We start from the raw sequence: 23,447 nt of genomic DNA on the forward strand, positions 1-23,447 counted from the left end.
GCTTGGAAAGCTCCTCATATTTAGCTTTAAGGTCAAGTAGTTTTTCTGTTTGTACAGAGTTATTGAGGCTAGCCACTCCCTCTAACTCTCCGATTTTGGAATGTAATTCGTTCATTCTCTGTTTACATGAATTAAATTTGGAAGTAGTGAAACTTATCACTTTATTTGCCTTCTAATATATCCTTTAAAAGCATCTAACCTTGTGCCTGCAGTTGTGTGGTATTTAACGTGATTTATACATCTATCTGCTCCCCCACAAATTGTATTAAATCAGAGTCCTGTAAGCTTTTAGGGTGCAAATGCCAACTAGACTATGTACTAGAAGTGCCAACTAGATTATGTATGTACTAATACTTGTTTATTTGTGAATCATTGTACAATAGTGTGATGGGGAAATACCTGACAAAACAATGCCATCATATATACAGCTAGTTATATTTGGTAGCAGAGAAGTTGAGACTCAAAAATAATCTAGACAAGAATAGGTATTAAAAGATGATGAGTAACATAATAATTATTTTTTATGGAGGATTTGAATCCTCCATGGGTCACAAAGATTCAGGTCCTTCATAAACTGTATTATTGTCTTTCAAGTATGACAGTGAGGTGTTTCCAACCCCTATGAACGATCATGTTTCAGGTCTAGAGTGCAGTGCAATCATCTGCCAACATTATATTTCCTGGAAGGGTATGAGTATGAACTGGAAATTGAGTCCCAATGTCCCTTATTATTTTGATATGTTGTTCTTGCATATGAAACCTAACAATTAGGGATGTCCCGATCCCGGGATCGGGGCCGATATGGGCATTTTTTCACTGATCGGGATCTGCAATTTTGAACGTGGACCCAAGCCCGATTATTTTTACGTCAGCTGTCGTCAACGGAGCACAATTTGTGGCAGAATGCAGTCGTGCTCGTAACGTTAGTCTGGAGAACCTGTGGATAAAATGTCTGCAGTGTGGAAATATTTCAAATTAGAAAGCGAAAGCGAAAGCAGTCCAACGGCAACAAGTAACATCTGCAATACGACCGTTTCGCGAGCTGGTAACAAAAGAGCTGCATTTAATACTACAAGTTTGATACGGCACATAAACAAAAACACGAGTTCACTCAAGCAATACAGGCAAAGGCACCGAAGCAACAAACACTCGTGGATACTATCAAAAGGAAAGAGAAATATCCTCGAGTCAGCGACATGGCCACAAATATTACAGAGAAGGTCATTGAATTCATCACTCTGGATAACCAGCCTACCTCTGTGGTAGAGGATCAGGGTTTAGTTACTGACTTTGTTTACTTGTTGTTTTTGTTAAAAAAACAAAAAATAGTTGCAATAGGATATGCAGAATAAGAAAGAGCCATATGAAAGTATTTACTTTGTTTCAACAAAATAAAAAAAGCTATTAAGAACAGCTTGGATGCAGGTGATTTTTTTCTTAATGCAGCTGTATTATCTAGGAAAATATTAGTTAGGGCTAAGTATCAGATCGGGACTTGGTATCGGCAGATACTAAATATTAAATGACTCAGATTGGGATCGGGGTAAAAAAAAACCTGATCGGGACATCCCTACTAACAATTGTAGATGTAACATTGGTATGTATGTGGGGTGAAATTAGTGTTGTAGTCAAGACCGCACCAACCGAGACCAAGACATTACCAAGACCAGAGAGTACCGAGACCGAGACAGACTGAGACAAGACCAAGACTTTTAGAGGCCGAGACCCAGACAAGACCAAGACCATATATATATCAAATAGGGGTGGGCGATATGGCAAAAATATCATATCACGATTTATTAAAAATAAAATCACGATTTCGATTTTATCACGATCTTAAATCAAAAAAAGAAAAACAGACAATTTAGGCCAAAGAACCTTTCTGAACAGATTTTAATTTAAACAGTTGCAGTTTTGCCAACATGTGCAAACAACGTAAACATACTAAAAGGTAAACAACAACACTGATAAAGTGCACTCTTGCAACATAAAAGGTAGCTTTCAATAAACATGAAAGTAAAATATCAATGAAGACAATACTGTATGTTTTATTCAACACAGTCATTTTAACAGGATTTAAGTATATCAAAACACTAAATAGCTTATTGAAAAGGGTCCGTCAGTGGTCGGAATATCCGACGGGGGGTGGGGGGGTCGCGGTAATTTGAACACAGTACAATTAGCGCATTTACTGTTTATTAGCGGCCAAGCGCGACCTATCCATGCACCCGTGTGTGTGTGCGCGTGCGTGCGCACCCGAGAGAGGCGGCAGGTGGAGGGGCTAACTGGCAGAGATGAGAGATGGTGAAACGCTGTTTTTTTGTTTTTTTTAAAAAGCGACCAACTCCTCCGTTTGGCTTTCAGCCATGGCTCTGCATGCGGCTACCGCTACACACATAAACAAGGAGGCGGGTAAGAAGGCGCGTCACTGCCCGTAATTCGCTATGATTGGTCGGTCAGGTTGACGACGTAATACGGTTGGTGCGTCGGTGCATCAGCATAGAACTGCAATTTATAGACTGTGCCCTAGACGATCCCTACGATCTCTGCACTTTGGCAGATCGTCTACACACTCTAATCCTTCACGATCTAATATCGTCATATCGCACACCCCTAATATCAAAGGAAAATCATAACAAAACATCAAATTGTGAGTTTTCTTTTTTTTAGCTGGGGGAAATCTTTACACTACCAATGATTTGAAGTTATTAGCTGTTTTTGAGAGGGTCTTTTTTTTAGGAATAGATTTTCAAGAAATTATGATTTGTTTTCATTGGGGCCATATATATTAACCAAATTGATGACTTCTCTCCCTGTACCACCAAAAATCTACCAGTTGTATCATAAATAGTGTTATTCACTTGGACTGGAAAGGTACAGAATTGTGAACAAACAACATAACCCCTCTGGAGTGGGAAGAGAAACAAGATGTTAGTATCTTTCCTGGCCATCTCCTTCGTACTTTCAGTAAATCATTTCTGAGTAAATGAGTCTCTTGGATAAAAACTATAGATGACTCAAGCTACTTAAGCCTAGAAATAATCTGTTTGAATTTAGTCATTTTAACCATCCCCTTACATTCAAAGAAGCACATTTTAAATTATTATTTGAAGTAATTTTAAACTAAATGTTAAACCAGATTATGCAATATATTATCAACTGTTGTTTTAAATACCCCTGTTGATTCTCTGTGGGAGTTGTATTAAAAGTGTGCAAGCATACAACATCATATTGTGAGGAATACAGATTAACAAATATAGCCACATGTGGCTATTAGGTGAGTTCAAGCTGTTTTTGCACAAGAAGCTCAATTGGTCGACACTAAAGTCGCAAGCAGCAGTGGGCAGGTTTCAGCAAAATTTTTGAATTTCTGTCCACCAGGTTTTAATGTATACATTTAAGGCATGTATGGCACACCCCATGGTTGGGACTCAAAATGCTTTGGTTGATTCCCAACCTCGGCATGAAGATATCTTCTGAGTGTTATGATGATTGGACCAATGGTTATTGAGTTATGGCCAATTCATTGTAAGCCCCGCCCTTTACAGGGCATTTCGATTGATAGCAGCCATGTCTTTCGACCAATCTTGCTCATTTGTGATAGATGTGTATACTGGTCCCATGAGACAGTATACCCAATTTCGTGTTGATTGAGTCAAATTTGAAAAAGAATATGTTACTTTACTGTTTTTCAGTGTATGCTAATTAGCATTAAAACCATTAAGCGGGCATACATGGTTCAGGAAGCTTTTTTGTATTACAGTTTGAGCTGGACCCGCTCCAATTTCAAGTCAATTGGGACTGTGTTTGGGTGTGGCCTTTCCAGAATTCCTTTTTTTTTTTGCCGTTAATTGTAGTGGCAAGCCTTTCATTGGCTTTCAACAAAACTCGGTGTGTATGTCCAAGTCACAGCTGAGAGTGTTTCCAGTGAGTTCAATCGAGATTGCACTAAAGCATCTTCAGTTATAAGCCAATATGTATTAGGCCATGCCCACTTGCACCAATCAATATGGAACTTCCGACTTTGGTTAATGCTCAGCCCCAGAATATGCACACCAAAAATGGCGAAACTTTGTCCACAAGATTTTCAGATATGCCACTGTGGCAGTTATGGCACCCCCTATGGGTTTTCCTCAAAGTGTTTCGGTAGCCCTTTTCTAGCCCTTTGGGTTTGAACACTATTAAATAAAGTCTGCCACAAACAAATCCCATTCGCTGTCATCTAGAACAGGACAGCCTCTCACACCATCCCATTAGGAGATTTTTTTTTCTTTTCAGATTAGTTATTCTGCGTGTCTTCTGTGCATTGTATGCCTTGAACAACTTTTTCAGCATCTGCTGAGGCTTCAAACTCATGCTTTTGACCATTAATCATCAGGCAAAGCTTGGCTGGATATACTATGAAACAGCATATATTCACAGCATATATTCAAATGCTTCCTCTGCCCATGCAGCTCCCTCAATAAATCTGGTAACATGACCTCCTGTCCACCGCACAATACTCTGCCTTTGGCATGGGCTGCTCGCATTACTCTGACTTTATCTTGGAAGTTTAACTTCACATAAGGCCTCTCTGTGTGTAGGGGGTCTATCTGGCTATGCCCGGCCACAGAGCCTGTGTGCTCTCTCAATGACGTGGTGTGGGAAGTGTTGTGGGAGATGTGAATTTTTGAAAATAACATTCGTTCTGGTAACAAAATGACTAATAATTTGATTACTGGAACCATTCAGCAACAACTACTTAAATGAAAACATTTTGCCAAGTTTGCGTAGGGTCTCTTGGATGTTCAAGACAAATTTCAACCCCATCCAGTAAAAAATATGCGATTGCTGAGGTTTAGAATGCACATACAAAGATGCAATCTTGTACAGATATTTGCTCAGATATGTAACTTTATGTTAGCATAATAAGATGTATCCTTTCTATGTTCCTTGGAAAACTAATAAAAGTTCAAGTTAAAAAAGTATCGTTTAGGTAGGTACTTTAGTCCTTTAGTATTTAATTTTTTATTTCTCTCCTTTTTGCACCTTGCTGTCCCTCTTCCCCCCACATTATTCTCAGAGAAGTACCTGTCCATCCCACCTCTTAATATCTCAAACCCCTAGAGGAGCCAGATCCCAAGATCAGGTACCACAATCTTACTTTTCATCTCATTATCCACTTATTATTTTTGCTGTTATTAGATAATGACATCAAACATGGTTATCCCTGGTGGCAGCACCCTTAAGTTTGTATCATGGAATGTCAGGGGTTTAAACAAACCTGTAAAACGTGGTAAAGTAATGCACCACCTCAAACAACTGGGGGCCCATATAATTTTTCTTCAGGAAACACACCTTAAAGTGTTGGACCATGTCAGATTGCGCAAAGGCTGGATAGTAGTAGTTTTCCACTAATCCTACAATGGGAGACCAAGAGGATTTGCCATATTAATAAACAAATCTATTATTTTTATTATCACAAATGCTGTGTCAGATCATAATGGTGGATATGTTGTTGTCACATGCACAATCCATGATGCCCCTTAGTCAATATATATGGACTCAACTGGGATAATGTAGACTTCTTTCGTAAACTATTTTCTTCTTTACAGGACATGACTGATACTGGGAGGGGACTTTAACTGCTGGTTAGATCCTGTACTCGACAGGTCCTTGTGAGAGACCCGACGCGGCCTCCTCACGTAAAGGGGATCCGGGCAGACTAGATCCAGGTAATAGTAGTTGAAACCACAAGCCAGCGAAGCTTCAAATGCCAGAAAAAGGCTTTTTATTTTCCACACAACAATGAAAATAAACACACATACTCTGAGGGCAAAGAAAGGCAAACAATGGCAAACAATGGCAAACAATGGCATTAACATAGCCTCGCACCAGGCTACTTCCTCTCAGAGACCCAGGGAGCTGAATGAAGCTCCCTTAAATATGGCAGCATGCTAAGCCCAACTGGGGCAAACCATTAATGAGGGGGAACACCAAAACCATAATGGTCCACATCTGCCATTATACACATAAATATCCCCCAGAATAAACAATACAAAATCCTCTTTCGACTCACACAATATTTCACCTGTCACCATAAAACCTCTGCATGATAATCACCCAAACCACTATACAATATCAAAACTAACACCCCTGACGCGCCCCCCTTGCCCCGGGCTCGATAAAGACTGCCCCTGCAACGGCGCTTGCTTCTGCAGAGGAGCAGTGGAGCCGGACTGTGAGTGCAGGTGAGTGTATGCGAGTGTATGTGAGTGTATGTGAGTGTATGTGAGTGTATGCAGGACCAGAGTCTTTACCAGTGAACAGATGAAGAGCGGGACGAGTAGTGGGTACCTCACTACACGCCAGGATGATAGAAAGGAGTGAAAACTGTCACAGGTGAGTTATGGGTGTGGTGAGTGTGAGCCGCGGCGCACCGCGTTCCCGACGCCGGTGCACGGCTCACGCCACCCACGTTAACAAAACATGGCACAATACCCACATACCATAAACATACCCATCAAAATAACATATTCATAGAGTCCTTAGAATAATATGTGGGAGTGTGTGCGGGTGTATGAGTGTGCGTGTGTGTGTGTGTACAAACGTCCGAGTCAAGTCTCTCTTCGCTCCCTCGTGGGCCACGCCACACACTGGCGTTCACCCAAGGAGACTGTGAGAAGGGGGGGAAGGTTGCTCACCTTCTCACAGTCCTCTAGAATCAAAAACTGCGTTAATTCATTAACACTTATATAAATGAGCTGGCAATCTCAGATCCCTACCACTTTATGAATCCTGACAGTAAAGAATTCTCTTTTTTCTCACCCCTACACCGTACTTTCTCCCATATCAATTATTTCTTTGTAGACAATAGGCTTCTACCACCAGTACAAAATTGCGCTTATAACACCATAATCATTTCTGATCATGCACCTCTTATGATGGAGCTTCTCTTTGAGAAAGGGGATAATGCGAGGCCACCACGGCGTTTGAATTCCCAACTCCTAAAAAATCTCCATATAAATCTAAATAAGACTCCAGATATGTCTGCTGCCACTTTATGGGAGACCCTCAAAGCTTACATTCGGGGCCAAATCATCTCATGTGCAAATAATGAGAGGAAGTCTACTCAAAAAAGACAATCAGAACTGTCTCATCGAATATCTCAAACAGATAATATATGCTGTAATGCCAAATCCGGCTATAAGGAGCAGCTCTATTTACAAGTGGAATTTAACACCCTCGCCTCTAAAACAATTGAAGATTTGCTGATGAATTCAAAAACTCAACAATATCAATATGGCAATAAAACCGAATTTCACACCACATTTTGAAAATACAAACCCAACAAGGTGTCACTGCTGATCCGCTCAAAATAAATGAGCAGTTCAAAGAGTTTTATATGTCTCTATATTCATCCATTCAGATCCCAGACCCACATGGCAACTTTAGATTTTCTTTTGAAAACTCTTCCTTTCTTCAAGAAAATTATCACTCAGCTCTGTTTACATATCCATTCTCTCCGAATCAGCCCACAGTCAGTGGTAAAGTCATGTTGGGAAGAAGACTTGGGGGAAGAGATCAGTGGTAATGACTGGGGGTGGATTCTGGAACATGTGCACTCTTCCTCAATATGTGCAAATCACGGAGTGATTCAGTGTAAACTGGTTCACAGAACCTACTGGACTTAGCTGAGACAATCCAAAATCTATGCAGATGCAGATCCTATCTGTGAAAGATGAAAGTCAGGTCCAGCCTCCTTGATACACGTGTTTTGGTCTTGCCCTTCTCTTAGGCTAACAGGGACATTCTATTTCGTCCAGTCACTTAAGAGGAGATCTGAGACAGTTAAATCCCTACCAGGTGACAAAGCACTGGGCCCCAATGGATTTTGCCTAAATTCCAAATTAGTGGTTGAGCCACTCACAAGAATATGCACCAAGTCATTTCAACTGGGCACATTACCCCAGACACTTAACCTAGCCAATATTTCTGTAGGAACACATGTCCATCGCCTCTGCATTTCATTTGAGGTTCTGTTTCTTGCATTAATTAATCCTTTCATCTGCAAGCTGACTGTTGTCAGGAAAGAGGCCCTTGAAGCCTCTCACCTCTTCACCTGACAAGGAGGACTTGTTTTGCTTTCAATAAAACTGTCAAATAGACGATTCTCAGAGATCCTCCCTAGTATCTACACCCATCTCCCATTCCCAGAGTGAAGGTCTGGTAAACCCCCCTCTTCATTACTGATCTTGGTCGACAGCTCAGAAATTTACGACTATGTCTGCTCCTATCCGCCACATTCCAACCTATAACGGTTTCTGCACTCATCCAGATCTCAAGCAAGTTCTAAATGACCATTAAGCCAGGATCTCATCCTCTTAAATTTAACAAATTAGGAAACAGTGAAAGAAGTTCATAAAACTGATTTTTCCCACGTTTCTCTGCGATGAAGTTTGGCTGAGATTAAGTTTTAATGTTTAATGTGTCCTGTGTTCCGTGGAACCACAGTACTCTCTAAGGATGAGTCATGGTATGATATGTTTTTGGATTTTTACCAGTGAATGTCTTTGAAAGTATTAGGCTAGAACTAAAAGAAATATACGAGTGGTTAGTTCTACTGTATAAATCATAATCAAGTGTGTTTAGATGTTTTGATCCAGTTTTAATCCCTTTTTGAATGTTAAAGTGGTTTTAATAATGACATATGATTTTGTGTTAGACAAAGTCCACATATTAGGCCATGGTGACATTCTGGGAAAGGTGAAGCACGGTTTTGTAACGTTTAAAACTATAGTTTAGTTTAGTGAGTTCCTGTGAATTTTCACACTTTCTACTATCTACTTGGAGACAAAAAGCCGGCAGCCCTGCCCCCAGGCACGCCTGCAATTGGGAGACAACAAAACAGAGAGATGTCACTCCTCTCCTCACTCTCTCGAAAACCCTTACTCTTAAAACTTACTCTTAAAAACTCTGTCTTCTTTTAATTTTTCCGCTCTTTACTTTTACTTTGAAACACGCTTCAAGACAGCGATCTCAGCAGAAGTGCTCACGCGTTGATTTTTCTCACTTATATTTTTCGCCGTATTGATTAACTTCTTTTTATTAAGTTTCTACCAGAACGAAGTTCTGTTTTAATTTGTTTTATACAGTTAAGTATCGTAACCTGATTTAGAGGAAGTGAACTTAATTTAAATTATCTTGTATTGAGTAACAACGGAAGATCCGCCTGATCATCGTATCATCCTCAGTTATTTTATTCAAGAAGTTAAATTTAGATTACAAAGTCAGAGCCTGAGAGCCACTCGAAGCAACGAAGAAGAACATCTTTATTAAAATCATCATCACAACATTACCGCAACTTGCTGCGTCCGAAACCGTGCAGGCAGTTTCCAACGAAAGACAGACTCTCTTCCAACGAAAGACAGACCGGCTCTGCCCCCAACGCTCACTAGCGGTACCATCCCGCTGGGCATTGAGCCAAGATCGTCACTGGCTCGTTACTGGACGAGCTGCGCTCTTCCTAAGACAACGGACCGAGGTCTCCAACAGGCGGATACCGGACGAGCAGCGACACTCGGCCATTGGACCAGGACTGCCAGCTAGAGTCGCAAATCACCGGAGAGAAACCCGCCGCCGCTGACTCCACAACTCTGCTAAGAAAGTATGCTCTCCATCACTCATAACAGCTGGATTCACACATGAAACACGAGTTGGTGTCTTTTGGCTTCTGATTCATATCTGTTTAGCTTAAGAGAAATTCGGTTAGGGTCTCGATAGTATTAAAATTACTCTCGTAATATCTGAATGCTTCACCCGACCCTTGATCTTACCATCCGCACATGTTCATATAATCCCATTACCTTAATTTTCTGTTATCTTTTGTTGTTGTTTAAATTACCATTTCATTTATTCACCCTGATTTATCTAGTTAATAAACATATTTAACCGTATGTTGTTGTCTGTGCAGGTTTGTTTTTAATGTGGAGAACCGATGGAAACTGTGTAGAAGTCACTACTTCAGCTATGAGATTGAATACATTCATTTAAAATTGATTAGAATTGTTACAAGTTAACCTTGTCCAGTCGGATTTGATTAATTCCCTCCGGATTATTCAAATAGACAAAACAACGGAGGTGGTGCCCCATTTACGAGTGCTTTATTAATCGCCAGTGATTAATAAACTACATTTATTATTAGTGTATCTCCTACATTTCACTTACTCTAATGGGGGATAAGCTGTCAGGTTGCTGCTCGTCCAACAGACCAATAAGTCAGATCGGAGTGGATTGTAAATTGCTATAAAAACTCCTCACCAGGAAGCTGGAGGTGCATCTCCCTGTCCTGATTAAACCTGACCAAACAGGATTTATTAGGAATAGATTTTCACACTCAAATATGTTGGCGCCTTCTTAATGTGGTACAATAAGCACACTCCAGTCAAGAAAGAATTCTATGTGTAGGTCTCAATGAATTTATTCCATCAGTGAAGCTGCTCTATAGTTGGTCAACGGCTGTGCTTCAGAGGCCTTTCATTTGTGACATGGCACAAGACAAGGCTTGTCCCCTCTGCTATTTTCAGTGGCTATTAAACCACTCACAGAGGCCATAACAACACCTCTGGTGTGAGTCCTGGTGGAATTGCTCATAAATTGGCACTTCATGCTGATGATGTTATTCTCTTCCTGACTTAAATAAATAAAACTAAAATCCTGAAATTTCTATTCCTGTCCTTGTTCCAACTACAGATGTCGTTGGCAGTATCTCAAGTTACAGAATAAATTATGACAAATCCGAAGCTTTGCCACTGGGTGACTCTGGGAATAAAAGTGCTTTAGTCAACTTTACTTTTAAATGGTCTGAATCTGGTTTAAATATTTATGTGTTAAAATCTGCCAACTTAAATATATACAAGATTAATTTTGCCCCTATTATATCTTTAATTAAATCTGATCGACTGAGGTGGTCACTCCTGGTTAGGTAGGGTCAGTGTAATTAAAATGAACATCCTTCCAAGGATCCTATACCCAAAGCAAATGCCCCCTCTAATGATTAATAAATCCAATTGGCAAGGGAAAAAAACACACCTCAATCTCAAAACACTACAGCTGCCAAAAGAGAGGGGTAGTCCAACTTTATGTTTTGTAACTGGGCATGCTACATGCGTATTGTGTAAGACTGGCTGAGGCATTTTTTTGATTCAAGACAGGAGATCCGTGGCACTGCCCTCTTTGTCTTTACTCAGCCTCAACACAAATGAAACATCCTTGCTTCCAACTGAGGTCAGAAAGAGTACATACAGTATATGATGAACACAATCATAAAATGGGGAAAAAAACTGTCAAGTTCACCCAAACAAAGGGTCCCTTATACACCCCATTACACAAAACAAAGCCTTTCCCCCTGGATTAGGAACAAATATATTTCAATGCTGGTACGATCACGGTATCAAGATTGTTGGGGATTTGTTTGAGGCTGAAAAATTATTATCATTTGAACATCTTAAGGAATAGTTCACTCTAGAACGAAATTCAGTCATTATCGGCTCACCCTCATGCTGATGATAAGTCCGGTGTAGTTTCTTATTCCTCAAAGTGCAGCTGGAGACCCGCGGGGCTACCCTCTGGCAATAATAATCCATATAACGAGTGTCAATTGTGCCCAAGAGGAAAGGGTCCATAAAACTACACAAAAACTTTGTAATATTCCTCCATACTGCTCGTCCGCTGCAATCCAAGTGTACTCAAGTGGCGACATCCAGAGTTTACTCGAAACGACGTAGGGCCAGAGCACTGACAGTGCGGAGGCCCTATTGGATCTGTAAGGATTCTTATTAGGGCCCGAGCGCTGACCAGTGCGAGGCCCTATTGTATTTTAGCTAGGATTATTATTAGGGCCCAAGCACTGACCAGTGCAAGGCCCTATTGTATTTGCTCGGATTATTTATTAGGGCCCGAGCACTGGCCAGTGCGAGGCCCTATTGTATTTGCACGGATTCTTATTATTCTTCATCCTCGTTAAAGATCGCATATTTGGTGGCCTGAACATACCCCAAAACTCACCAAACTCGGAACATATGTCACATGTGGTGAAAAATTTGATAATTCGACATGATTGGCGGTGGGTGTGGCCAGGGGACTCCATAGCGCCGCCTAACGTCAAAAAATGTGCATGAAATTTATTTTTGATCATCATGAAATTCACAGGACTCATAGGTCTCATCGATTCAGGCAGGAATTCGTTTTGTTGGAATTTTCGCCGCAACAGGAAGTCGGCCATCTTGAATGGCGTGCAGCGATTTTCATTTTTCCGACATCATTTACAGTACTTTAGGAGGTTCGCAGACTCACCAAAATTCACACATAGGTTCACACTCATGACTACATTAATTAAATACCACAACTGCCCTCAGGTGTGGCACAACAGCTCAGTAGCGCCCCCTAATGCCTTTTCCCATTTGGTACGTACAGACAAACTCCTACAAACACCAAATTTTGCACATGCATCACCAGTCACGAACATTGATATCTGATATGGGTCTGGGCCATTTAAGTGAAAATATGGCTCCACAGTGCCCCCTGGAATGTTTCAAACTTGAAGCCCCGCCTCCTACATACACATACATGAACGAAATTCGGTATGCATATGTATCATCACCAGACTCACAAAACAAGAATCAACACCCAAACCCTCAGACCAACAGGAAGTCGGCCATTTCGATTCGAAATTCAGATTTCGCCGCCGTTTTCATACTTTTACTGCCTCGTACTTGTCCTACAGATTTAACACCACAGACTTCACATTTACTCAGTGTCATCCTCAGACCTTGAAGATGAAAACTGATCACAAACTTTCGCCTCAGTTAAGGCTGGTGGGTGTGACGGCGCTCCATTTTGATGCTTCACCATAAGCAGGAAGTCCTTATAACTTCTACATACAAATTCCCATCTACACCAAATTGATCACACATGTAGAGGGGTTTGCCCTGACTATGTCTCTGCATCAATACTGTCTCATATCTATAGCGCCCCCTAACGTCGGGACATGTGAACAACAACTTTCTCCAATCATCATTAAATTTGCAGGACTCTTGGGCTGTGTCCAAATTCAGGGGCTGCAGCCTTCAAGGACGCGGCCTTTGCGGCCCACGGAGGCCGGGTCCTTCGGAGAGACCTTGAAGGCCGCGTCCACCGTTGTTAAATGGGACAGTCCAGCCTTTGGAGTATTTCCTGGTTGCGTCACCAGGTGTTCATGCATTAAAGTCTGTTTTGGTTCAAATCTATCAAACGTGTACATTTATTTGTGTGTGTACAATGTGTCAAATCTAAACTGAATTATCAACATTACAAAATAAACATTAACCCATCGGTGAATAACAACTATATATTTTTTTTTTTTTTATAATTTTTTTATTGGAGACCAGCATTATACAAGTATCAGTACAAAATATACAGTTATTCCACAGCTGTTATCCACTCTTTTTCCTTTTTTAAATGGAACATTAGAACAAAGAACCAGGGAGGTGAAAAAGGAAGACTGACAATAGTAATAAAGATAATAGATAAATAAATACAGGATGCCCAGTATGTTCGCTAAAAATAAATAAATAAGTAAATACAATAAAATAAAAAATAAATAAAAGAAATTGGATGCATCAGATCGATTCAGTCGGGGTCCAGAGAGGTGAGGGTATTAACATGCGTGATGAGAGGTTGCCATCTTTTATAGAAATTAGCTGCTGAGCCTCTTAGGGAATGTTTAACTTTTTCCAAAGATAAGAAGGACATTAAATCACTTAACCAAGAGGTAGTAGGAGGGGCGCTTGGGCTTTTCCAATGTAATAGAATACGTCTGCGGGCTATGAGCGAGGCAAAGGCGACAACATCAGAGTTTTTCTTAGTGAGTCTAGTTGGAGCACGAGGTACTCCAAAGATGGATATCAAAGGGCATGGTTTTAACGTGATATTGAGGGCTTTGTTTAACAAATTAAAAAAACAAGACCAAAAATTGACTAGTTTGGGACAAGAAAAAAACATATGAACATGATCTGCTGGAGACAAACCACATCTGTCACAAATATCGTTTGTGCCTGGAAATAGCCTACTAAGTCTGCTTTTTGTAAAATGAATTTTATGGAGAACCTTAAATTGGATTAAACTAAGACGAGCACAAGAAGTTGTAGAATTAACCCTAAACAATGCCTCCTCCCACCACCCATCTGTCAAACCGAAGCCAAGCTCCCTCTCCCAACTATCCCTGGCCTTCTCAGGGGAAGACGTATTCGAAGATGATATGAGGTCATATAAAACTGAAATCTTGCTACGAGCTAATGGAAGAGAGAGCACCTCTGTGATAAGAGATCCCGTTGGAGCTTGAGGAAAAGATGTAAAGTTTGCGCGAGCATAATTCCGTACTTGAAAGTATCGAAACAAATGAGCTTGGGGTAAATTATATTTAATACGGAGATCATTAAATGCAGCAAAAAATCCCTCCAAGTATAAATCTGAGAAATGAACCAGACCTCTCTCTCTCCACAAAGTGAAAGCTATATCTGTGTTGGAGGGGGGAAATAGATGATTGTTGCGAATAGGACTTAATGGGATGGGTGTTGAAAGTCTGAAGTGTTGCCTGAATTGTTTCCAAATTTTCAAAGACGAAAGTACAATCGGGTTTTTAATATAACTAGGATAACAAGAGGCAAGAGGGGAACAAACCAGAGCTGTCAGAGAAGAAGGATGACAAGAAGCATCTTCCATTATGCACCAGTCCAGGCTGGGAGAATTACACCAGGCATGGATTTTTTGAAGATTGGCAGCCCAATAGTAAAATAATAAGTTGGGCAGGGCAAAGCCCCCTGCTGATTTGCTTCTTTGGAGTGTTGTTTGACGCACTCTTGGATTCTTACCGGCCCAAATAAATTTTGAGATCATTTTGTCTAACATTTGCAAAAACGATTTAGATAAAAAGATTGGAAGACACTGAAAAAGAAACAAAAATCTCGGAAGAATATTCATTTTAATAGAATTTATTCTGCCTATCAAAGAGAGAGGGAGAGAGTCCCAGCGCGCCAGATCAGTCTTAATTTCCGTAACCAACTTTGTAAAGTTATTTTTGTGTAGTAAAGGGAGGGAGTGAGAAATATTAATACCTAAATAGCGAAAGCTATTATGAGCTAATCGGAATGGTAATGCATCTGATGAGATCTGTTTAGCTGCTATGTTTACCGGAAAACACTCGCTTTTACTAATGTTCAATTTGTAACCTGAAAATGATCCGAAAGTTGTCAAGGTTTGTAAAATATTATCTACACAACTAACTGGGTCTGTGACATATAGCAACAAGTCATCAGCATAAAGAGATACCCGATGTTCCAGTCCAGCTCTAAAGATGCCAGTAAAACAAGAAGAGGATTTGAGAGCAATGGAAAGAGGCTCTATTGCTATGGCGAAAAGCAGGGGGGACATTGGGCAACCTTGGCGGGTCCCTCTTGAAAGAGGGAAATATTCAGACCTATGAAAATTAGTTGACACACAGGCAGAAGGGGCAGAATATAAAAGTTGTATCCAGGAAATAAATTTAGACCGAAAGCCAAATTTCCCCAAAGCAGAAAACAAGTAATCCCATTCAACCCGGTCAAAGGCTTTCTCCGCATCTAAGGATATGACCATTTCAGCAGTTTGGGACGTGTTAGGAGATAGCACAATATTTAGAAGTCTCCTAATGTTAGATGATAGTTGGCGACCTCTAACGAACCCTGTTTGATCCAAGGAAATTATATCAAGAAGACAAGGGTCCAAACGGCATGCTAATACTTTGGCTAGAAGTTTTACATCTGAATTTAATAAGCTTATCGGTCTCCAGCTGCTACATTCATCTAAGTTCTTGTCTTTTTTAGGAATGAGTGAGATTAAAGCCTGATTTAAGGTTGGAGGCAGAGAGCCTTGCTTCAGTGAGTCTTGAAACATGTCTAATAGCAATGGAGCAAGTTGATGGGAAAACCTTTTATAAAAGTCAACCGGAAATCCATCCGGCCCTGGAGCTTTGTTATTTTGCATTAATTTAAGACAAGAAGTTAATTCTTCCAATTGTATAGGCCTTTCCAACTCCTCTTTAATACGAGGATCTATGGTAGGTATATCAATGTTATCCAAGAAGTTATCCATTGTAGTCTTATTTACAGGAGGTTCAGACTGATATAGGTTAGAATAAAAAGAAGCGAAGGTGGAATTTATTTCAGCTGGGATGGTAATTAGGGAATGAGAGGAGTCTTTGTGATATGAAATTTGAGGCTGATTGACGCTTAAGTTGAAGTGCGAGGAGACGGCTGGCTTTATCACCATATTCATAGTATGTCCCTTTAGTCCGTCTTAGAAGGTACTCTGCTTTATCTGTAGAGAGAAGGTCATAATCAGATTGTAATTGGACCCTTTTAGCATACAGTTCTGGACTGAGAGAGTCCGAATATTCTCTATCTATGCTGAGAATTGCATCGATAAGCTCTTGCTGTTTTTGTTTATTTTTCCTAGCGAGATGTGTGCTGTATGAGATAATGTCTCCCCTAATTACTGCTTTTAATGTTTCCCATAACAGAGAGGGTGATGTGGACTCAGTCTTGTTATTCTCAAGGAAAACATCAATCTTCTTTGAAATATACTCACAAAACTCATTTTTAGCTAGCAGCCCTGTGTTGAACTTCCATTGTTTTATAATATTAGGTAAGAGTGCTAAGTCTAAAGTGTGAGGCGCGTGATCGGAAATAACGATAGCAGAATATTCAGTGGATTTTACAGCAGGTAGGAGAGCCCTGTCTATAAAAAAATAATCGATGCGGGAAAAAGCTTGGTGTACTTTGGAGAAATAAGAAAATTCTTTTGAGAGTGGGTGGAGCAAGCGCCAAGCATCTATGCAGCCCACCTGACTCATAATAGATGAAAATGTCTTCGACATGGCAGAGGGTATAAGCACTTTCGGGTGGGAACGATCGAGTTTGGGATTTATTACTAGGTTCAGGTCTCCCCCTACAATGAGACGGTGAGTATCCAAGTTGGGAATTTTTGAAAAAAGAGAAGTCATAAAGTTTGGGTTGTCCCAATTAGGGGCATAAACATTAACCAATACAACTAAAGTTTGATATAATGTGCCACTTACTATAACATAACGCCCATAGGGATCAGATATGATCTGGTCAGGGGAGAACTGGATACGTTTGTTAATAATAATAGCAGCGCCCCTGGATTTACTATTGAAGGCCGAATGAAATATTTGCCCAACCCATGGTTTACGCATTCTGCAATGATCGTTGATACGCAAATGGGTCTCCTGAAGAAAAGCAATGTCAGTGTTAAGACCCTTGAGGTGTGAAAACACTTTAGATCGTTTTATCGGTCCCCCCAGTCCGCGGACATTCCAACTCACAAGCCGAATACCAGACCCACTCGGCCCTCTCTGGGAGATATTTGGATTAACCATTAATCACTTAAAATACATAGATATTAATAAGAATAGTGGAAAATAGATAAGCATCCTGGTTAAGCACCAAGTGAACATTACAGTAGCATCCAGATGAACTTAACTTTAAAAAAGAAACACAAAAAACCTCCCAATAAATAAAGAAAAAACACACATTTCTCCAAAAACACATTGGCCAGTGTTTAAACTGTAAACCATCCATCAAGTACGAGTTGCAGGACTGAAGTACACACAACCAGTTTACCATGTAGTACGTTCTGCCTCCTAATGAACCAAGATATACGTCATATAAAAGTTCGTAACAGTTATTTATGAGGACAATCTGGAGTAACACTTAAAGGTGGGGAAAAGTGAGGAACAGTATTTGTACCAGACTTAAAATGTAATCCTCCGGCTAAAATGTACAGGCAAAGATAACAGAAGACCCCTCTTTGAACTAACTAAATGAATAAAATTTAGGAAAGGGGGGCCATAACCTGGTGACTTTAAACCGTATATAAAGTAGCGGCGGATTTTGATACCCTCATGTCAGGGAATTAAAGTGCGTTTCCTTGAGTAAATGAGACGTTTTATATATAAACAAAACAAAAAAGCCCATGAAGTAAAGCAAAACAAGTCACAGTTGACCATGCTACTTAAACACTGTCTACATTTAGCTGGAAATGAAATGGAGTGATATGTGGTACTGTTCATGGTGTATGGTCCATTTCAACAGTGTAGCCGCACCTCACCTCGAGAAAGTCCAGCAAAGGAAAAATAGTAATAGAAATAGTGGTCCCAAAAGAATCGCCAGGACACATACATCAGTGATCGTTCCGCTCGCTCCCTCTTTCACTTATGCGTTCCTCGAAAAACCGCTCCGCTTGCTCCGGGGAGTCAAACATGTGGGTCACACCGTTGAAGGTGACGCGCAGCCGGGCAGGGTAGATCATGCCGAACCGGATCCCTTTCTTAAAAAGCAAGGATTTCACCTGGTTGAAAGCAGCTCGCCTCTTCGCCACTGCAGGACTGAAGTCTTCGTAAAACTTTATGTTATGACCCCGATAAGTCATATTGCGGTGCTCCTTTGCCCATAGTAACACTCTCTCTTTATCGATGAAGCGGTGAAAGCGCACTATCACGGGGCGGGATCCCTGGCGAGGTTTCGGTCTGAGACTACGATGTGCCCGGTCGAGTTCAGGTGTGGAGTTCAATAGTGCCTCTGCAGCCACTTCCTTGAATAAATCTGTCATGAATTGTCTCGGATTAGTACCTTCAATGTCTTCAGGAAGCCCAATCACTCTTAGATTTTGACGCTTTGAGCGAGACACCAAGTCCTCCACCGTAGCCTGGAGAGCACCGTGCTCTTCTGTTATCGAGGTTAGCTTGGAGCGTAGCTCCACGACTTCTTGCTCCAGGCTAACGATGTTATCCGAGTGAGTCGAGAGGGCCGTTTCCATCTCCGAGATTGTAGAGGTGTGTTTAGCCACGGTGGTGGTAATGGATTCAAGAGTTGAGTTAATCGTGGCGAGGGCCGTGTTCAGAAAGGCTGTGAGCTCCGCAGTGGTGCTTTTCCTAGATTTTTCCAGTTCGATGATGAGCGTTTCCAAAGTGAGGGGGGAAGGCTCTGACGCCATGTTGCTAGCTTCCCGACCAGAAAAGGGGAGAGTTTGCTGTTGTGCCTGGCCTTTCCGAGATTGTTTGCTCATTCTTGTGTAGGTTCAGCGCGACGTTAATTAAAACAGGTAGTTACACTAAAGATATATTTGAAAAAATGACGTCGTAATTAACAAACTATCACGAAGTTATACGGAGGTATGCCCCACGCGTCCGTCCTCTACATCGTCAAACCGGAAGTCCGAATAACAACTATATTTACCATAGCAGTACCAGCGTCACGTATTTTAACTGAAAGTCAAACTTTGGAGGTTTTATAGTCTCTTGAAGTTTAACATATCTGGCGTTGGATGTTCAAATGAGTTAGAACCGAGTATAAACCCATTACTTAAATTTAAATGTCATGTATGCGCCACTTGATGTCGCCATTTTCTCTTGCTTCCTCTTCTGTTTCGGGACTGAGCAGCGGTGCGCAAAGGATCTTGGGATATGTGAGGCCGCGAAGGATAGTAGCGGTGCGTCCTCCTAAACGAGGGTGGGGAAGGCTGCATTTGTGGGCTGCATGTGGAGCAGCCTTCGAATTTGGACAGCCTTCGCGCAGCGTTGTGACGTAATTGGCCTTCAAATGCGCCCTTCGTGGGCTGCAGCCCCTGAATTTGGACACAGCCTGCGTGTCATGGATTTAGACAGGAATTCATTTTGTGGAATTTCTCGCCCCAACAGGAAGTTGGCCATCTTGGATTGCTTGCGGCCATTTTCATTTTTCAAACATACAATTTCCCATCAACTCCAAATTCGTCACACATGTACAGGGTTTCGCCCTGAATATGACTATGCATCAATACTGTGTCATATCCATAGCGCCACCCACTGGACACAGGAAGTCACTGCTAATTTCACTGTTGTGTTTTGGGCGACATGTATCCTATTTAGGTGGGATGCGCCACAGCCCGACGTACGTGGGTCGAGGGCCCGTTCATCACTGCTTGCAGTTTTAATTATTATTCCTTCCAAACAATCGCATATTTGGCGGCCTGAACATACCCCAAAACTCAACATACGTCACATGTGTGTGCCGCTATTAGAATCCAATGTGATTGGGTGTGGGTGTGGCCAGGGGACTCTCTAGCGCCCCCTAGAATGAATCTCGCCTCCAACATGCAGATAAATTAACGAAATTCGGTATGCATATGTATCATGACCAGACGCACAAAAAAAACCCTTGGACCCATACCCTCAGTCCAACAGGAAGTCCGCCATTTTGATTCGCAGTGGCCATTTTGACCCATTTCCGGCCTCGTACTTTAACTAACTCCTCCTACAGATTTAACACCACAGACTTCACATTCACTCAGTATCATCCTCAGACATTGAAGATGAAAAGTTATCAAAAGCTTTCGCCTCCGTCGTACCTGGTGGGCGTGGCAGTGCGGTCAATTTTGATCCGTCGCCATAAAGCAGGAAGTCCTTATAACTTCAACATACAATTTCCCATCTACACCAAACTGGTCACACATGTAGAGGGGTTCGCCCTGAATACGTCTATGCATCAATACGGTGTTAGGTGAAAAGATGGCTCCATAGCACCCCCTGGAAAATTTCAAACTTGAAGCCTCGCCTCCTACATGCACATACATTAACGAAAGTCGGTACACATATGTATCATGACCAGACACACAAAAAACCCTCTTGGACCCATACCCTCAGTCCAACAGGAAGTCTGCCATTTTGGTTCAAAATTCAGATTTCACTACCATTTTCACCCATTTAAAACCCATCTCCATGCCTCGTACTTTAACTAACTCCTCCTGCAGCTTTAACACCACAGACTTCACATTCACTCAGGATCATCCTCAGACCTTGAACATGACAGGTTATCAAAAGCTTTCGCCTCCATTATACCTGGTGGGTGTGGCGGTGCAGTCAATTTCAATGCTTGGCCATTGTAAGAGGCATCTCCATGTATGGTGTGTGTTGGACACAAATTGTCCACTAGGTGGCACTGTTGTGTTTTGGGTCACAGTGTTTCCCCTACCGTTGTATAGGGGGGGCACCCCGCCCCCCCAACGGGACCCTGCGCCCCCCCTGAAAGTCAAGTTAATTTAATTTATATCACCAAATCACAACAGAAGTCATTTCAGGTCACTTTTCCTATAGAACAGGTCTAGACCGTGTTCTTTTAATAAATAATGATGTTACTGATCTAATTTAAGCGAGGATATTTCATTTCATTTTCTTCATCGTCGCGCATCTACGCTTCTCCTCCGCTCTCTGTTTTACGATGGGCGGAGCTTCACACCGGCGTACACACAAACAAACACGTGAACACACACCTACAGACAGACACGGAGAGAAGAGGACAACATGTCGCGTCGACCCCCACTGCCTGAAAAACAGGCGAAAATATCCACGTTTTTTAAGCACACTCAAAGTGATTCTGGCGAGGCAAACGTTAGCTCTGCTGCTAGTAGTAGCGAGAGTATCTCTGCCGCTGCTGGTTCAAGCACAGAGCAGAGTACATCCATGGAGCAGAGCAGTAGCCCACCTGCTTCACCCCCTCCCCCCGACAAGCAGCACAAGTCCAGTCACCATAGGTTGACAGGGTTCGACCCAACTTGGCTGTCAGAGAGGAAGTATTCCTCCTGGCTGTACAAAACTGATATTGGTAAGTATGCATAAAAAGAGAAACAAATAAAACACAGATAGATGGATTAATAAACAAAAGTAGATTAATAGTTGTAAATAGTTGTATCTGTAATTTGTACAAAAAAGAAAGATATTGCAAAAGTAGTTGTAATTGTTGGAGAGAAAAGAGAAAAATATTGTCAAAGAGTGTTCTAAAGTATTGTTATTAAAATGATTCCTGTTTGTTAACTGTCAGCCTGTTTGGCCTGCTGCTCCAGCACCGGCTGTGAACTGCGAGTAGAAAGCCTCCAGGACATTGTAATGGGACTAGTTTTATAGATTAATGTTATGTAATGCTTTGTAATGCTTTACTGCTGTAAAGTGCATGCACAAACACCTGCGTTACAGTTTTGACTAGTCCGAACCATAACTTGTGCAGCACACTTCACAGGCTGAAGAAATAAATACAATGTTTCAGCCTCTATCATCAAAGCTGTTGCTAAGCAGGTTAAGCAGTTGTCTCTCAGTCAGAAGACTGGTGGTTCAAGTCCAGTCCATTCGGTCCAAATAAAATACCATGATATCATTTTAAGGCCATACCGCCCAGCTCTAGTCCACATTCACACACACATTTACACACTGGTGGCAGAGGTTACCATGCAAAGAGCCAACTGCTCGTCAGGAGCAATACACATTCATACACACACTGATGGAGGAGCCACCAGGAGCAAATTGGGGTTCAGTATCTTGCCCATGAACACTTCTAAATGTAGACTGCAGGGGCTGGCTATCGAAACACTGACCTTCCAATTAGTGGATGACCTCTCTACCTCCTGTGTCACAGCCACCCCAAATGGTGGTGCTACAAGCCCTGCTTGCTTGCTTGCTCCAAATCCTCGAGAAATGGAAGATGGAACAACAGAAAAAAAAAAAAACACACAAATACAATACTAGAGATGTTTCAAACCAAAATGGTAGGAAAAGTTCAACTGGGTGCCCACTAAAAATGTGTTGAAAGCAAAAGCAATAAATCATAGTATTTGTGGATTTTTTTGCTGTTTAGATATAGTCTATATATGGATATTCAAAACACACGTATGTCAGGTAGTTGTAATATGGCAGGAATTCTGTAATATTAGAAGCCATATTGGTAGTCAAAAATAAGCGTATCATTAGCTCTAACTGCAACGTTATTACATCATCAAAAAGCTCAAATTGACTATGTGCTCCAGAATGCATCTCCTATGTTCAACCAAAAATAATTTCATTTCATAATCATCATGTGACTGGCAGCAGTAGCAAACCTTTGTTGTGCATATCCATCTTCTTAAGCAGGTCAGATCGGATCGGCTGGATGGCTTTCAGACATAGCCTATGAATGTTGGACGGAGTATCGTCTCCAGCCAGAGTTGTCAGGTCAATACATGTGACAGCCTTCAGCAGCCAGGCTGCCTGCAGGGAAAACAAAGAAATGGCCTCCAACATCAGAGTGAATAGTTTTACTTTGTGTCCATCTAAAGAGCTAAATCTCACTGCATTGAGATGCTTTGTCAAACAAACAGCGCAGACATTAGGAGACATCAGTTTTGTTTTGTTTTTTTGATTGAGGGTAAGGATTAGAATCTGTAGGGTTGGTAGATATATTGACATACTGTGAGATAATATAAATTGTCAACTAATGAAACAATTCAATTCTTAATTTGCTCGATCAGCAAAAAAAAACCAGAAATTCCTGTTTAATTATTTCATCGAGTTTCTTAATTTTCCAAGAAGC

At 41.3% G+C, this 23,447-nt stretch overlaps 1 protein-coding gene across 1 annotated transcript in view; it reads right to left on the reverse strand.

The window, feature by feature from the left end:
* dera (deoxyribose-phosphate aldolase (putative)) overlaps nucleotides 1-23,447 on the reverse strand; it is a 57,098-nt gene that overhangs the window by 28,749 nt on the left and 4,902 nt on the right. The window contains exon 3 of the mRNA XM_073480721.1: nucleotides 22,978-23,125. Coding sequence (XP_073336822.1) covers nucleotides 22,978-23,125 — 148 coding nt within the window. The remainder of the gene's footprint in view (nucleotides 1-22,977; nucleotides 23,126-23,447) is intronic.

This window comes from Pagrus major, chromosome 14, assembly GCF_040436345.1.
Source record: "Pagrus major chromosome 14, Pma_NU_1.0".
In the NCBI taxonomy this organism is placed as follows: Eukaryota; Metazoa; Chordata; class Actinopteri; order Spariformes; family Sparidae; genus Pagrus; species Pagrus major.